At 41.0% G+C, this 18,189-nt stretch overlaps 1 protein-coding gene across 3 annotated transcripts; it reads right to left on the reverse strand.

The window, feature by feature from the left end:
- Window positions 1-73: 73 nt before the first annotated feature.
- Window positions 74-8,619, reverse strand: LOC110628339 (serine/threonine-protein kinase MHK). Of its 3 annotated transcripts, none has more exons than XM_021774965.2 (18): window positions 8,430-8,618; window positions 7,059-7,431; window positions 6,883-6,961; window positions 5,523-5,591; window positions 5,345-5,434; window positions 4,416-4,554; window positions 4,199-4,301; window positions 4,003-4,055; window positions 3,378-3,444; window positions 2,531-2,639; window positions 2,358-2,423; window positions 2,181-2,249; window positions 2,040-2,100; window positions 1,850-1,954; window positions 1,371-1,405; window positions 1,214-1,259; window positions 700-775; window positions 74-442 (listed from the first exon to the last, which is right to left on the reverse strand). In XM_021774965.2, the coding sequence occupies exons 2-18, from the start codon at window positions 7,064-7,066 to the stop codon at window positions 316-318; spliced, it is 1,302 nt and encodes a 433-aa protein (XP_021630657.1). In that variant the 5' UTR covers window positions 7,067-7,431; window positions 8,430-8,618; the 3' UTR covers window positions 74-315. The 3 variants fall into 3 exon arrangements, with proteins under 3 accessions (XP_021630657.1, XP_021630656.1, XP_043804812.1); XM_021774964.2 differs by having other exon boundaries at window positions 1,850-1,957; XM_043948877.1 differs by lacking the exons at window positions 1,850-1,954; window positions 2,040-2,100 and having other exon boundaries at window positions 8,430-8,619.
- Window positions 8,620-18,189: the final 9,570 nt, after the last annotated feature.

Consider the following 18,189-nt stretch of genomic DNA (forward strand, 5'->3'; position numbering starts at 1 on the left):
TAAAACTAACAAAATAAACAGTATGACATTTTTTTTTCAAAGAAATTTAAAAAAAAATGATAGGATAGGACCATTAAGGTGAAATCTAAAAAATCTGCAACATTGAGTTAAAGGGTCCACTACGTAAATTTGTCTCTAGAAATTTTCTTCCTGGCATATTCTTTTCAGGAGACGTATTCTAATATCTGCAATACAAAGCTAAAAGGCAAGAATGAAACCTATTAAAGTGCCAAAGGAACTTTACAAAATCAAGCAGTGCTATAAATTACAGATTATTTGTACACCCTCCTTATTGGATCAACGTTGTAGAATGGATCAGTGGTAGTGGCTTTGCTGAAATGGGGAGGACATTGCCAACAATGGACAATCTAAGATGTTAGGCTGTAGTGATGTAATTGGGAACCCAGATGATTGTGGAACAACTGATGGATGCTGAATTGAACTGCCACAGCAAAGAATCCCAAGTCATACACTCAATAGCAGGTAGCAGTACAATAATGGAAGCAAAAAAATTTATGCTATTTGTGGATGACAATTATTAGTTTACTTTTGACATTAACATAACAGACAAAAGCTCTTGTAATGAAGGTTAAAACCCCAGAAAAATATGAGAGATAATGAAAAGACAATACATGCGTCTAAGTTCTTGCTTAGACAAAATAATTTTAACATTAGCATGAGTCAGGGCATACAAGTTACCTGAATGACAGTGACAATGATGACTCGACTGGCGGGTGGATTCCATTTTGATCAGGCGAAATAAAGGACCACAATACTGGAACATAAAGCCAGTAAAATCTTATTACAAAAACTGAAAGAAAAATCTTGTATTTATGCAGCAACTCAATTAAATAGGATATGATGACTGCAAGAAGTTCAATGCCCTTTTGACATTGAGAAATGTTGCCAACTTAAAGTTGGGACAGTCCGGTACCACCACATACCATAAGGGTACTTTGTTATTAAAATGGTTTTGAGCTGCCTCCTACAGCCATTTTTAACTTCCAGCCAGATGTTCATTTCCATAAAGTTCTTATGTTAGAATAGTTCTCAGGAAGCTAATATAGAAGAAGTTCTCAAAATATCCACCAGAATGTGAAGGAAGGATGCTAAAGAATTAATTTAGGGAAAAACAAAGGGAGTACTGAATAAAAGTTATTTCATTAGAGAAAAAGCCCACTTAAGTAGGTAGGAGAAATGACTAAACAGCTACCTGACTGTTCTTGATGATTTTTGAAATCTGAGCAAAGCAGAATATTCTGCACAAAGAAATTTACAAAGTTTCAGTAGGTAACAATTTTTTTGTGTCAAATACATGATGTCATAAGGGTTTTGTTGTAACGATCTTAAATGCAGTTGTGCAAACTCACCTCTTCCATGCCTTGAGAAACATCATGTACTGCTTCTGCAGGAAATGTGTTGTAGATAAACATGTTAGTCTGACTTCAGAAAGAAAGTGCACAAGCGAAAAAAGAGAGAGGAGTTTAAATCAAGGAGATCAAATTGTAAATAGTACTCAAAGTAACTCTAGCAAGTGATGCAGAGGTCACACAGTACTCTTTTTAAGAGGGCAACTTCAAAAATAATTCCCAAAATTTCATAATTTAACCTTCTCAATATTCCCAATTGATTTATACAAGACTATATAGCATCTACGTCTACCAGCCAGGAAGAGAAAAGTAGGCTACATGTGCCCTGTGAAGTACTTAAAATGATAGACTTAAAAATTTAATTGTGACAGAAATAACTGAGAGGTGGCAGGTCCAACACACAATTTTTTACCTCCCCCATCACTATCCCAATGTTCATTAGATGCAAGCAGGAAGAACAGTTATATTTTGCTATTTACCCAAGTTTGAAATACTGGGCTTCACGGCCAAAGTCAAGCCAAGAAAACAGTCATCGGGTTCAGCACCAAAATCCCATAGATTTAACTCAAGATTTGGCTTTGCTCCTGCTGATTAATATAAGAGGAAATGGTTCATAAAGACATAAATACTTATCCAAATGTAGGAATCAAGAATTTAAAACAAACTCACCTATATTATTTAGCTTAAGTTCAAGTGGATCTCGGATTGGATAAGGAACCCACATACCCACCTATTCAAGACATGTTAGCAAACCCATTTCATGTAGAAACAAAGCATAAATCAACAGAAGGGAGCAGATTTGATAATTACATGGAAAAATGGATGTTGGAGCGATTGATCAGCAGTTGGCCTCTTTAATGGGTCCCACGAGCATAATCGCTTAGGAAAAGCAAGAAGAAGCTTATGAGAAATTAAAATTCAGCTAAAGACCAAATGATCATACATCGGTAATGAAAACCAGTGGAACTACATTGTATCAACACAAACCATGATCAAATCAATGGCTTCCAAGCTAGCGTTGGGAATGACATCAGATAGATTGGCAGGCAAAATCTGTACAAGAACAATAATGATAAAAATGAATAGTAATACAAGCAAAAGTAAGGTAGGTATGCATAAAAAAAACACCATATAAACTGAAACAATTTAGATTATCTTGCCTCTGAATAGCAAATATTCATTAATCGAGATACATTTGTTGCACCAGGAAATGTAGTCCAATCAGGTGTACCAAGAACACAGCATATCTTGTACAATTGATCTATTTCACTGCCATGGAAAATTCATTTCATAAAAGATGAAATTCAATTAGTTCTGACGGATTTTTAGAGATGCATACCAAAGTGTGGTTCCACACATATGAGCAGACCAACCAATAAATTTACACGCAAAAGAAGAAAATTTCTCATAGCACAAGCATAAAGGTTATATGGAACTAATTTATTGGCATCCTAACCTAAGTCTATACCTTCATCAATTTGCAAATGAATGAGGCATAATTTTATCCATGGGTATTGTTAAAAGACTTATTGCACATGATAGAAAGGATAGAATGTTCAAAAAAAAAGTTAATACTAATTTCCTTGTGACATGATGAAGAATGATGACATTTCCAACCTGCTTCAATTTATAATAGAAATACATTTACCATTGATGTCTTCCTTGTTTGGTCAAGTTTAAGCACAAAGAAAGTGCAGAGCAATATAAGTAGCTGAATGATCTAATGTGAAGCTAGTTCACTGACCTCACATCTGTTTACTTAGTGGCCAAAAAAATAGTAATTTCAAGTTCTAACACAATTACCTAAAAAATAGTCATAAAAAAAGCTTGCTAGACATGGAGTGCCATGCAACTACAACATCATTAATTATCTGACTCTGTATGTGTGTGGGGTCTTGTGGGTTGAGGCCTACAGGTTAAGGGGAAGAATGAACTCGTGCAAGCATAATTCTATATATCTAATCCTCCATATTACAGACACAAAACAGAGTATAATTGTTAAATCACCTTTCACCAGGGAAAATAGGGGACAAAGTGAATAGCTCAGCTAATATTGTGCCAACTGCCCACATGTCTGCAAATATTTTTCAGTTTCATTCTTAGAAATCAATCAATGAAAAACAAAAACCTCTAGTAGATAGTCTATAAATCAATGTATAGAAAAGAGTGGCAGTGCAGATTAATTAAAATCCATATTTTAGCTTCCTCTCCAAGAAGAACATGGTATTTCAGAAAGCAGGACCTATCATATCTTTTAACAAAACAAAGCAAAATTTCGTAGTCTTAAGTGGAACCATTAATGGATGCAAACCTTGCAAGCATAAGAAACCTTTTGGACATTCAATAGCACTTAATAAATGCACTGCAGTTAAATTTCCTAGTAAGACCATTCTGGCTATGGTCAACAACCATGACCAGTTATCATATCTTCTATCACCTGAATGGAAATTCTACAGGTCTATTTATGTTGGACCAGTGTGTATGTGTGTGTTTGGGGGAGGGGGGCTTCCACTCTAGCAAATGGTAAATAAGATTCAAATTGGAAGGGCAGGTTCTGCCGACTTTGGTTAGAGGGAAGGAAACCAAGGCTTATAAAGGGGGATTTTGGTAAACAATGGGACAAAGGACATACCAATTGCAGGAGTGTATGTTGAGGACTGCAACAAAACTTCAGGAGCTCGGTACCTATCAATGTGTTCAACAAAAGGCACATCAAGCCAAAAAAAAAAAATCCAACTTACAATGGCATTAGAAAATAATAAGTTTTTAGCGTATATCGGCTCAACAGATTAAAAATTCAAAAAATTCCAGAGTTAAAGATGACTCACCACCGTGTCGAAACATATTCAGTATAAGGAGGCAATGATGAAACTTCTCTAGCCAGTCCAAAGTCAGCAATTTTAAGAACATCATTTGTCACCAGTAGATTCTCTGAAAGTGAAAGGTGTTTTGTTACAAAGTCACTACATCAAATCAATAAAAGTTTCCATGAAGATGAAAAGGTCAATCAAAAACCACATGCAGATAAAAGAATTAAACATTTACCTGGTTTTAGATCTCTATGGAAATACCCATTCTTGTGCATGTGAGCAAGTCCTTGCAGCACCTGAGACATAAAGCTTCGAATCTCTTCCTCAGTAAAAGGCCTTTCTCGTTCTCTCATGATTTGGTATAGGTTATATTCCTGGTTGGACAAAGACCAGGATAAGCATTAGCAAGCTGACAAACAGTCATTAAGCTGTCAGTTTCAAAGCATGATATTCCTATCCAAGCAAAAGTAATGAGAATGAGAACTACTATATATATCATGGATATTAGTTTTAGATTAAGATATAAAAGGGTCTTTGTATTAGATTATACTCTGGTCGAATTACCTTATATACTCTAAAAAGAAGGTAATATGTTTGTTTGTTATATTTTTTGAGCTTAGAAGCTTAAAAAAAGAAAGAAAGAAAAAAAAGCTGGGGGAGGAGACTCGCTTTTCATTTTGGTACTTATAAGCATTGTACTTGTAAACTAATTTGACCAAGTATTTTACTACGTTATCCTCATTTAATTTAAAACTCCATCATGTTACCGTATTTAATATCTATTTTTAAAATGTAAACCATAAATTGCTTATAAGCTACTTTTTACCAAATATGTCAACAATTTATCAACCATGTATAGCATTTTAATTAAACACGTAATTGCTTAAAATATTAAATGCTTATAAACTTAAAATAGTTCATAAGTGCTTATAAGTTGATTTTCATAATTTAAGCCAAATACTCTTTTACTTGAGTATCAATCAAGTTTTACATTAGATTCATGTTTAGCATGATGGTAGTACAGCACCATGTTTCATGCTTGGGAGTCAATTTTCACTAATCATGCTAAGCTAATATTAGGAGACAGGTTGCGATTCTATGGGTATCTCAAATAAGACAAATCATAACCATCCTTCCGTGGTGGGAAATTGTTAACTCCCTTACCATGTATTCAAAAATGAAGAACAGCTCATTGTTTTCTCTGACAACTTCCTTCAGCTTTATGATATTGGGATGATTCATTTTCCGAAGGGCCTGCAGAAGAGAAAATCAAGCTTTGCAGTTTATTGAGTATGTTATACAATTTCACCATACAAAGACTTCAAAATACAATTACACATACTTTAACTTCTCTCAAGTTCATGCACTCTTCCCAGAAATAGAACTTTCTCTTCATCTTCTTCACGGCAACCTAGTAAATCAGGGGACAGGGTTATAATTTGAATGATCAAAGTAGAATCATAAAGTAAACCTTTTTTCAATATGAGCTACATAGCAGATTTTCCATCCATCTTAGCTCTAATGTAAGTTTAAAACACAGTAATAATTAGATAAAACCATTAAGGATAGTGTGACATTTTATGTGCAACACCTAGCATCAAAATTCCCATAGTGGATAGCAGAGCCAGTGATAAGTTGGCAATCTGAAATGCTTTTCTTAATTTATTTTAATTGGGAAGGAAAAGTAATATTTTCACATCAAAACTAAAAGGAAAGTGTACAAGGAGGAACACAGGAAAAATGATAGAGCTTTTTTGTTAAATACTACAAGTTCATGGGAATGAAAAAGCATCAAAGCACACTCAGCTCATGCCCTCTATGAAAAAAATAACCACATAGCCAAGAGGTAACGACCACAGTAATTACTGTAGCCAAGAGGTAACAACCACAGTAATTACTGCCACACACTGAGAACTACATTTTTCTTTTCTTCATTACAAGTATCTATAGATTTCCAAAACCTTGTCATCATTTTTTATGGAATACTGCAATTCATATTTCATGAGGGTGAGATTTCTCACAATTTTATTTAGTGGATGTTAAAAAGGTGATGTTTGGATATTAAATAAGACACAGGTATTGAAAAATCAGCAAGATAGCAATGGTTTCTTAATATCAGAAAACCCTTAACAAGGTTCTATTAGTCAAAATCCTTTTGGCAAGTTATTTTATTTGCAACAAAAAATAAAAGCATGTGATTTCCTTCCATTATTATTTCATTTGTGTATTCTCTATGCTTTGTGTTACTTTTTTGTTCCTTAGCTAATGTAATGAATTGCAAAGAACAGTCAATCTGAAAAACAAAAAGGTAACCTTCAGAATACATTAATCAAATCATGGTCCGTAACTCATATTAGACATCTATGTGCTTGTTATTTCTTGCATTGCAATTGACTTGTTGCTTAGATTTTGAATAATTGCATATTATTATATAAGGATAATTTTATGAATTAATAGTCAACACAAAAGATGAATCTAAGTTTCAATAGTTACTTCAGTATAGGGAGCCAAATTATATTTGACCCCGGCTTAAGAATGCAGAAAGCCAATTATACCACATACACTATCACAATGATATCCTTCTAGGCAAGAAAAAGCTCAAGTGATAAGTTTTGAACCAATGATTAGTGACAGGCAAAAATAAACAAGTATAGTGAATCTAATAAAAGCTTAAAAAGTTGATAAAGCAATGAGCTCCTCACAATTTCGTATGTTTCCATATGGATAGCCTTAAATACACTACCACATGTACCATCACCAAGCTCTTCCAAAATTTTATATCTGAGAATAAAATAACAAGAATTATTACATTGCATAAACATCAGATCAGATAAAAAAAAAAATCTTGCACAACCAAGTTAACTGCCAAGCTACTCACCTTTCCATTATTAGAATTGTATGAGATGACAATAAAAAATTTGTCAAAGGACTTCTAAGAACCTCCAAGTAGAGGTGCCTACTCTGTCAACAGAGTGTGAGTTAGTAGCTTGCTTATACGGTTTAGTGCTAAACTGTAGCTCGTTATATACAGCATTGACAGGAACCCAATTCTCATCATAGGGATGATTGAAAAGCAGCCAAAATATCATCAACATGCTTAAGTGCAGCTTCTACAAGCTGCTACCAGCTAGTATCATCTAAAATAACCAGTCACTATTAAATCTCTGTACAAGGAGAGTCAAGTTGGCTTGTCAATCTATCACTTTAGATTTTCTTCCAGTAATGCCCATCTGTCAAAAACTTGTGCTGAGCTGAAAAAATAATAAATAAGTAAATAAATAATTTCGGAGGGGGAATAACACAAATATAAAACAGTTCTACCAAGCTTCCAGACCAAAAAGAAACAAAATGAGCAAACAATTAATAATCACATAAATGGATCCAACAATTCCCCAATCGGCTGATCTCTAATGAAATCCAATTACAAAATGAGGAAAATCCACCTTATATCATGAAGCCTATTAAAAGTATAAATTTACATTAAAATAGCTGCTATTATGTCAAAGTTCCCAAGAAAACTACCAGAAAGTCCCAAAAGAAGACCAAAAGCAAATTTCCTTGCTACTTTTTCATGCCTCATATATCAGAAAAAAGATCAAAATTATAGATCCAAGGCATTAACAATGCTTATTTAACAAGCAGCCTTAATATTTCAAGAGGGAGTGTCTATTTGCGCATACACAATGAATAATCATGTCTAATTATTATGTACGGACCATCAAAATGACATTGAGACTTCGTAAAACACTCAATGAAAAATAATTGTTCTGATTGAAACAACAAACAAGTAATTGCACGTCCAAAAGCATGGTCAAACAATACAAAGAAAGAAAGAAAGAAAAAAAACACACACAAACCCAAATAATCATCTAATAAACACCTCCAAAGGTATATTCTCTTTCTGTTGATTGCTGAAAACAAATGCAGAAACTTTTCCCCAAAAAATGAAATATCTCTAAGTGTAAGCTACCAACCAAGTCTCTCCAACTAAACCCAATTCAGCTATTAAAAATTTAAAATCATCCAACTTAAACTATTGCTTCTCAATAAATCAAAAGAACAAAAAAATAAAAAACTTAAATCTTCATGAACTTTCTTCTCCTCTCCCCCACTCTCAAAAATCAAACTACATTCTGTCTTCCAAGAAAAGTTACAGCTTTAGAAGTCGGAAAATCCAGCTGAAAACTCAAAATTCACAAAAACATAAACTGAAAACAGAACTCGCAAGATTAAGAAAAATAAAACTCACCATTGATGCCTAATAGACTCAATCAAAAAACACCAGAGATCTAAGAACAGATAGGCATCACCAATGCTTAAGAGATTTCGTCAAAAACAAAGAAAAAGAATTTGGGGGAGAGAGGGAAGGAGAGAGGGAGAGAATTAGATTACTGGCCAAACCATGAGAAGGGATTCCGCAGAAGAAGCAAAGGAGAAGAAACCAAAGAAATATTAAAAAATAATATTAAAAAAATATATATTATTTTATTTATTTTTAATAAAAAAAATTATTAAATTTTTTTATTTTTTAATTTTTGAAATGAGAAACGAAGAAAATGCTTGGTTGTGGTGGGAAAGCGGGTGGTCCCCATATTGATAAGGTACTACTTTTAACGAGATTACTAAAATACCCCTCAACGACTTGTATATTTAAGGAATATCTTTTTGGTATTGACGAATATTACCCTGGGTGGATAGGCTTCGGGCGACGTGACCGTTGATAATTGTGAGCGGGCTGGTATGGGACATAGGCGTCATTAAAATAAAAGAATTTGGGCTTTTTTGAGATTTAACACTGCCCTTGGCTTTTGGGGTTAGACTTGTCGTGTGGTTGATGCGGTTCGATCTCGGGATATTGACATGAGCGGGACACTCCGGTTTGAACCGCGAAACCGGTTCAGAGTTAGGGGATTTTGCGTGTTAGTTCCGAGGTAATACAGAACACTTATGCTTCCGTAGTTCTAGAGTGACACGTTTCTCGGGCTCGAAGATAAGGATGAATTTTGCAAGGGTGTGATTTTTGGTTATATTTATTGATGAGGTTGACTTCTTCCTTAAGGATTCTTTATTTTAAACATTAATTAAATTTGTTTGTTTTGGATTAATATTAATTATTATTTTACTGATCAATCATGTGAAGTTGGTATATTAGGACAATTTCAATGGGATATCCCTCTATAATAACACCGTGTTTGGGAACTCTTTTTTAAGAGAAAAATATGAATAGAACAATTGAGATAACAAATTTTAAAATAATGTTTTTTAACGTTGATAAAATTAATCAGATGATTCAAGAATTATTTTACTTTGATAACCGCTGGATTTCTTAACCCCGAACCAGGGCCTCGACCATAGCCAAAAGCCCATCAAGCAGAGGCCCACATACACACGTGAGACAAGCCTGACCCGTATGCCTTCAAAGGCCGGGCTCACCCATCTCCTTCATTCAAGCCGGCCCAACCCGCGCCAAGCAAGCCCTCTCCTCTTGGGCTCAGCATCTGGTCCGACTCTCAGCCCAGCCCAGTGTCAGACCCAACTCAGACAGCCTGGCAGATCCATACGGATGTACGCATGGGGAGAATCAGAAGCCGTTACGCATGGAGCAGGCGGCTGATACCCTCGTACACCCAAATCCGCATGCCAGAGACGCGTGTCCCAATCACAGAGAGGCCTTTACACGTCACCATGAGCCAAGCAGAAAAGATAAAAGGGGAGGTGGGAAGAGGAGTCTAAGAAAAAGTGGTATCAACCATTGTCTTATAATACAAAACCCTTGTAAAACCCTATTCCATTGGATCTCAGATCATCAATTGGCGCCGTCTGTGGGAAACGAAGGAGATCTTTTCATCACCAGAGTTTCCACTTTCAAAACCCACTGAGATCCACAATGGCAAACCACCAAGAAAGTAATCTTAACCTTCCTAATGACATGAGCTCTGCTCAAGAAGGGCAGCAGTTCTCTTTTTCTGGCCCAACAACGATGAATAACCAAACACTCGTTCCCCCTAATCCCTCGCCAAGCTTGGCAGGGAATGCTCCCCCTATGACCCTGTCCAACCAGGACATTCAAACCATGGCTCTCCAGTTACAAACCACTGCTCACTGGTTGGGGCAGATAATGCAACAGAGGGGTCTTAGCACCCCAGTGAATGCACTCCCAGTAGTGGAGGAACCCAGAACCAATGAGCCCCGACCCATCTCCGACCATCTTCGAACTAACAGTCATGATACCGGGGAAGACGAAGAACCACAGGCCCGAACCTATGCGAGGAGAGTCAAAGAAATGATAGACAACGAGGAGGTGGATAACTGTGTTGCTGAAACAACCGCCGAGACCGGAACGGAAGCGGAGGAGGAAGAGGAATGCAGTTCGGAAGACGAGAAAATGAACAAAAAGTTAGAAAAGTTGAAAGAACAGCTCTTAGCCGAGCTAGGTAAGAAAGATCAAAGCCTAACCTCCTTACCTACTTCTTCTCCTTTCTCCAAGATGGTACAGCAAGAGACTGTCCCCAAGAAGTTCATGATGCCATCAACAGCAGCCTATGACGGAGCTGGCAACCCGAGGGAGCACGTCATGAACTATAAGACGTTCATGGAGTTGCAGACTTTATCAGATGCCTTAATGTGTAAGGTATTCCCTACAACACTCTCGGGACCAGCACGAGCATGGTTCAATAGTCTGGAGGCCGGAAGCATCAAAAGTTTTGGAGACCTCGCTACTCGCTTCATTAGCCGGTTTATAGCTGGGGTACCAGCAGATAGAAAGACGAGCTACCTGGAAACCGTGAGGCAGAAGGCAGGGGAATCACTTAGAGAATACGTTGCCCGTTTCAACACGGAGGCCCTACAGATTCCCGAGCTAGACGAAGGGAGGGCAGTAGAGGCCATGCAGAAGGGGACAATCTCTGCCGAATTCTTCGGCTCTTTAAGCAGGAAACCTCCGACCTCACTGGCCGAGTTAATGAAGAGAGCGGAGAAATACATAAGGCAGGATGATGCCTTAGTGACGAGCAGATTTGCCAAAGGGACGGCAGCAAAAGACAAAGCCCCGGAGGAGAAAAGGCCGGAGAGACATGAGAAGAAGCATGGGAAGAGGCATGAGCCGTATAAGCAGGCCTGGGAGAGAAGGGACCAAAGGCCTCCTCCCCATCCGCGGGTTCCTGAGCCAAGAACGCTCCCGCCTTGGGTCCCTGAAAAGCCGACCCCTCTCAACGCCTCCAGAGCCGAAGTGCTCATGGCAGTTCAGGATAAGGAATTCCTCCAGTGGCCAAAGCCCATGAGGTCGGAGGCGGATCAAAGAAACCCTGACAAGTATTGCCAGTATCACCGGACGCATGGTCATGATACAAATAACTGTTTTCAGTTGATTGCGGAAATTGAGAGGCTGATAAAAAGGGGGCATCTCAAAAACTTTGTGAAAAAACCGGAAGGGCAGAGGCCTCAGGCCGGACCGGCAACCCAGATGCCGAGGAGAACAGGAGCCGGGCCAGTGAATGATGGATCCAGCGGGACCATCAATATGATTGTTGGAGGAACAGGAGGGCGGATGAACCGTCGAGGAAAGAAAAGAAACCGAGAAGGGGAGACCAGCAGCGGCGAAGTCATGCAGATCATGGAGCATTCTCCCACGACCATCACTTTCTCTCCAGAGGATGCACAGGGTATTCAGATGCCCCATGATGATGCGTTAGTCATTGAGGCTGTCATCAATAACTTTCGGGTGAAGAAAGTCCTGATAGATGATGGGAGTAAAGTTAACCTGTTGCCATATCGGGTTTTCCAGCAGATGGGAATTCCCGAAGAACAGCTGGTCCGAGACCGATCCCCAATCAAAGGGATTGGAGGAGCGCCGGTGCTCGTTGAGGGCAAGGTGAAACTGGCTGTCACCTTGGGAGAAGCACCTAGAACTCGCACTCACTACGAGATATTTGTGGTGGTTAAACTCCCATTGTGCTACAACGTGATTCTGGGGAGGCCGGCGTTGTTCGATTTCGAGGCTGTCACTAGCATCCGGTATCTGGCACTCAAATTCCCAACAGAGAAAGGAGTGGGAATAGTTAAGGGCTGCCAAGAAGAAGCAAGGGCTGTATACTTGGCCACAGTGGCAGAGCCGAGCTCAACTGAAGAAGAACTTGACTCGGAAGTCCTGGAGGTCAGGGATGAGAACAAGGAAGCTCGGACAGAGCCAGTTGGAGAACTGGAGACTTTCTCCTTGTCAGAAGCAGAAGCGAGCAAAATCTTCAGCCTCAACGCCAACCTCACCCAAGGACAGAAAAATGAAGTAATGGCTTTAATACGGAGTCACGCACCGACCTTCGCATGGAAGCCCTCAGACATGCCAGGAATTGACCCTAAGGTAATGACGCACCGGCTGAATGTCCTCCCTGAAGCTAAACCAGTGAAGCAAAAGAAGAGAGTAGTGGGAAGGGAAAAACAACAGGCTACCCGGGAGGAAGTACAAAAACTAGAGGAAGCAGGTTTTGTTAGGGAGGTAATGTATCCGCAATGGCTGGCAAATCCTGTGTTGGTCAAAAAAGCCAATGGCAAATACAGGATGTGCATAGATTTTACCGACCTAAATAAGGCCTGTCCTAAAGATTGTTATCCCCTTCCCGATATTAATAAAATGGTCGACTCAACGGCCGGCTTTGATTACATGTCTTCTTTGGATGCTATGTCTGGTTATCATCAAATCCCGATGGAAAGCTCGGATGAGGAAAAAACCTCATTTATAACCGAAGATGGGACTTACTGCTACAGAGCTATGCCCTTCGGGTTGAGAAACGCCGGGGCAACTTATCAAAGATTGATGAATAAGATCTTTAAAAACCAGATTGGCAGAAACGTGGAGGTGTATGTGGATGACATGGTGGTCAAGAGTTCAACTTTCCAGCAACACGTTGCCGATTTAAGGGAGGTATTTGGGGTACTGGATCAATATAGAATGAAGTTGAATCCAGCGAAATGCGCTTTCTTTATCAGGGGAGGAAAGCTCCTGGGGTATATGGTGAGTGGAAAGGGCATTGAGCCTAATCCGGAGAAGGTGGAAGCTATACTAAGTATGTCGGAGCCGACCTGTGTAAGGGACGTACAAAGATTAACCGGGAGAGTAGTGGCGCTCAACCGATTCATGTCGAGGTCGGCAGAGAAGTGCTTGCCATTCTTCAAGAAGTTAAGAAAGGTGCCGAACTTTGAATGGACAGAAGACTGCCAAAGAGCCTTCACAGAGTTGAAGAAATATCTTAGCTCGCCCCACGTGCTCAGTAGTCCCTTAAAAGGAGAAGAACTCCTGATATACTTGGCGGCCTCAGAACAAGCGATCAGCGCGGTTTTGGTAAGAGTGGAAGAGGGGGAACAGAAACCTGTTTTTTATGTCAGCAAGGTGCTCAGAGATGCTGAAATCAGATACTCGAATGTCGAAAAGATAGCCTACGCCCTGTTGCTAGCAGTCCGGAAATTTAAAGTTTACCTGGAGGGTCATCAAGGAGTTGTAATGACAGATCAACCCTTAAAGAAGATACTACACAGACCGGAAACTTCAGGACGGATGTTGGCATGGTCCGTGGAAATCAGCCCTTATTGTCTGGAGTATCGACCTCGGACAACGATAAAATCTCAAGCGCTGGCTGACTTTATAGCGGAGTGCACATTTAACAAGGAGAAAGGAGAATCAGCCTCAAGCACGCCGAAGAAAGGGGAAGAGAGAGAACTTTCTCAAGAGTTTAGCTGGAAGTTATATGTGGATGGAGCATCAGGCGCTGAGGGCAGCGGCGCTGGGATAATGCTTAAGGGGCCGGAGGACTTCAAAGTGTGTTATGCCTTGCGACTAGAATTCAAAGCTTCTAATAACGTGGCTGAGTACGAAGCCCTGGTGAATGGGATGTTAGTAGCTTCAGAGATAGGGGTAACCAATCTCGAGGTAAATAGCGATTCTCAGCTAGTGATCAATCAAGTGATGGGAGTGTATCAGGCCAGGGACCCCATCATGCAAAGCTACCTTGATAAAGTAAAAGCTTTAGAAGCCGAGTTTACAAGTCGAGGAATCAACATCAAGTTTCAAAGAATACCTCGAGAAGAAAACGAGGAGGCAGACCTGCTGAGTCGGTTGTCCAAAGTAGAGCTAGAGCAGCTCCCCGATGACGTGTACATACAGCACGTTCATACCCCTGCTTTCGAAAAGGCTAGCACGGTACTGCAGGTAGAACTGAGCTCGAACTGGATGACCCCATATCTAAGGTACCTGGAGAAGGGCGAGCTCCCCGAGGACAAAGACGAAGCCAGAAAAACAGTAGCTCGAGCCGCCAACTATCAGGTAATAAGGGGAACCCTGTATAGAAAAGGGAAATCCAGCCCGTGGCTCCGATGTGTGAGTCCGGAAGAAGCCACAAAGGTAATGGAAGAGATTCACAAAGGTCTGTGTGGAGCCCACGAGGGAGCAGGGACATTAGCCAGCAAGATATTCAGGCAGGGATACTACTGGCCCACGGTCAAAAAAGAAGCAGAAGAGTTTGTCCGGAGATGTGACGTGTGCCAAAGATTTGCTAACGCCATTAGGACCCCTGCCACTCCTCAGGCAAGCATATCCAGCCCATGGCCTTTCTCACAATGGGGAATCGACATCCTGGGACCCTTCCCCAAGACTACGGGGCAGAGAAAATTTGTAGTGGTGGCTGTGGAATACTTCTCCAAATGGCCAGAGGCAGAAGCAATCGCCACCATCACTGCTCGCAAAATGATAGATTTCGTGTGGGGGCATATCATCTGCAGATTTGGCATACCCAGAGTGCTTATCTCAGACAACGGTAGACAATTTGACTGCAGCACTTTCAAAGCCTTCACGACGAACATAGGAATATGGCATAAGTTTTCCTCCGTAGCTCATCCCCAGACCAATGGTCAGACAGAAGTTACCAACAGAGCTATCCTCCAAGGATTAAAGAAACGGCTAGATGGAGCAAAGGAGAATTGGGCAGAAGAACTCAATAGCATCCTATGGGCACTTCGAACCACTCCCAGAGCACCCACCAAGGAAACTCCGTTTGCACTTGCCTACGGCACAGAGGCTGTAGTCCCAGTCGAATTGCAGGTGCCCACTCATCGGGTCCAATTCGTCAGTAAAGACACTAATGGGGACAAATTGAGAAGCAACCTGGATGCTCTGGAAGAAGTTAGAGAAGAAGCTCAAGTCCGGACTGCTGCTTATCAACAACGAGCAGCGAGATATTATAATCAAAAGGTCAGAGAAAGAAGCTTGAAGGTAGGCGACCTGACCTTAAGAAACCTAGAAGCTACGGGGAAAAGAGCAGCTGCAGGGAAATTAGCACCGACCTGGGAGGGACCTTTCAGAGTGACGAAAGTGGTCAAGCCAGGGGTATACCGAATAGAAGATATGCAAGGAAATCCTGAACCTCACGCTTGGAATATCCAGCATCTAAAGAGGTATTTTCCCTGAAATATTTTGTAAAGAAAAAACGTTGTATTCTTTAAATAGTACATTTGTTTACAACGTGTGACTGTCCTTGTGAATAATATTCCAAAAGAAGACCGGGATCCCCAAGATCTCCCGGGTAACCAAACAAAGACCGGGATCCCCAAGATCTCCCGGATAAAATAACAAAGACCGGGATCCCCTAGATCTCCCGGATAAAATAAAGAAGACCGGGATCCCCAAGATCTCCCGGGTAACCAAACAAAGACCGGGATCCCCAAGATCTCCCGGATAAAATAACAAAGACCGGGATCCCCTAGATCTCCCGGATAAAATAAAGAAGACCGGGATCCCCAAGATCTCCCGGGTAACCAAACAAAGACCGGGATCCCCAAGATCTCCCGGATAAAATAACAAAGACCGGGATCCCCTAGATCTCCCGGATAAAATAAAGAAGACCGGGATCCCCAAGATCTCCCGGGTAACCAAACAAAGACCGGGATCCCCAAGATCTCTCGGATAAAATAACAAAGACCGGGATCCCCAAGATCTCCCGGATAAAAAAGACCAGGATCCCCTAGAACTCCCGGAAAAAAGCGAGAGGCCGCCGGTGGGGCCCCAAGATCACCCCGGAGCAAAAAACAGACAGGATCTCGTAAGATCCCCTGCAAACAAAAATGGTCGGTGAAGGACTTAAGAGCCTCCCAAAAAAAAAAAAAAAAAAAAAAAAAAAAAACTCAGGTTCCGACCTCGAGGAAAAGCTCGGGACACCTCAGCAAGTAAACGACGACCTCAAAATAGAGGCTAAGTAGAAATAAGGAACCAAGAGTTACCAGTAAAAAACATGTTCCGACCTCATAAAGAGGCAGGGGACACGACGGCAAAAGGGTGCCGAACTCAAAATGCATGCTAATGATTAAAGGTTTAGCCGAGGCAGAAGGACGGGCTTCCAGCTCGGATAAACATATATCCTTAAAACCCAAAGGCATGAAGGCCAACGAAAAAACCAATATTCTCTTCATATCGAGACTAAACTCGTCTAAGGCATAAATAAAGAAGAAAAAAGCTACATCCAAAGCCCAAGTCAGTTTACCAATGAACTTGATCACACTGTTAGCTAAAAGCTAAAAGTCAATACAGCACTTATAAAAATACATTACAAGGCATATGAAAAATTAACAAAACATTACAATTCACCTCTCAGGCGAAGTAGGAGGATAGATACTCCTTAAAAGACTTACATCAGTTAAAACTCCCTCGCCCACATTATCCCTATTTGCAGTGACATCTGCAGGAAGCTCAGTATCCCTTGGATCAGAGCTCTCAACATTAGCAGCAGGAGCAATCTCTGACCCAAGGTTGGGGTTCTCCTCCTCAGCAGCAGGGTCATCATCCTCCGACCCAAGGACTTCCACGTCCTCTTCTTCCAGCTCGGCTTCATCCGAGGAAGACACAGTTGACCGGCCACCAACACGGCAATCTCCCCGGGGCATAGGGAAATCATCCTCTCCATACATTACCGGCTCGCCATCTGAATCTACCTCCCGCTTGCGAAGCTCTGACAACGGGATATCAGGAGCCTGCCTAGCTTCTCTTAAACCACGATTATAGCCGGATGAGTAAAAATGAAGGGCTTTATTAACAATAGCCCTCTTCATTTCAGCAGAAGCTAAATATTTATCAAGATGCGCTTCACAGGCCTCAGCTACAAACTCCTTAAACTCAGAAGAGTCCTTGTAGCTCTGAACAGCCAACTCACCGGCCTGAAGGATCTTCTCCTTCAGCTCATCAGACTCCTGATACTCCGCTATGCATTGCTCACGTACCAGCTGAGCTTTGCATTCCAAAGCCCTGACTTCCTGGTTAAGTTGATCATGACGAAGTTTGAATTCTTCAGCCGAAGAAGCCAGATCTCTGATACGGTCAGAACTTACACTCAACTCCTGCTCGAGGACCTGCACCCGAGCTAGGGCTGCCTCTTTCTGAGTTTTCTCCTCCTTCATATGAGCTTGAAGTCCATCAAAATCTGCCTTTAAGGCATCATACAGGCGCTGGACCTCCGCTTTTTGGCCCAAAGCCTCATTCCTCTCCTGAAGGGCATTCGCCATAGAGGACAATTGCTCCGAAACTCCTTTGCAGCGAGCCTCCAAGGCAGTTGCCCTCTCATCCGACTCTTGGAGAACTTTGCAAGTCCGAGACAGCTCATTTTCTAAAGACAAGGTATGCTTCGCTGTACCAGCTATTTCCTCCTCAGCCTTTTTAAGGGCCTCCAATGCAGAGTTCAACTCCGCCTGGAGGGTCTGGATTTGTTCTCGAGCAGCAGCCAGATTCCCTCTTGCATCATTAGTTGCAGATATGTTCTCCTCCTGACGCGCCTCCTCAATCCGGCGGACTACAGACTCCCGGAAGGAACGATCACGGATATCCACCTCCGTGACAAGACCCGTCATCTAGCACAGGAGAACAACAGTCAAGAAAACAAAACAGAACAAACTGAAAAGACAGGAAAAAATGACTTACCATCAGTAACATCTCCCTGATTGTGTTCCCGAGCTCTTCGCGAGACCGAGATCGGAAAGAC

The sequence above is a fragment of the Manihot esculenta genome, chromosome 12 (assembly GCF_001659605.2).
Source record: "Manihot esculenta cultivar AM560-2 chromosome 12, M.esculenta_v8, whole genome shotgun sequence".
NCBI lineage: Eukaryota > Viridiplantae > Streptophyta > Magnoliopsida > Malpighiales > Euphorbiaceae > Manihot > Manihot esculenta.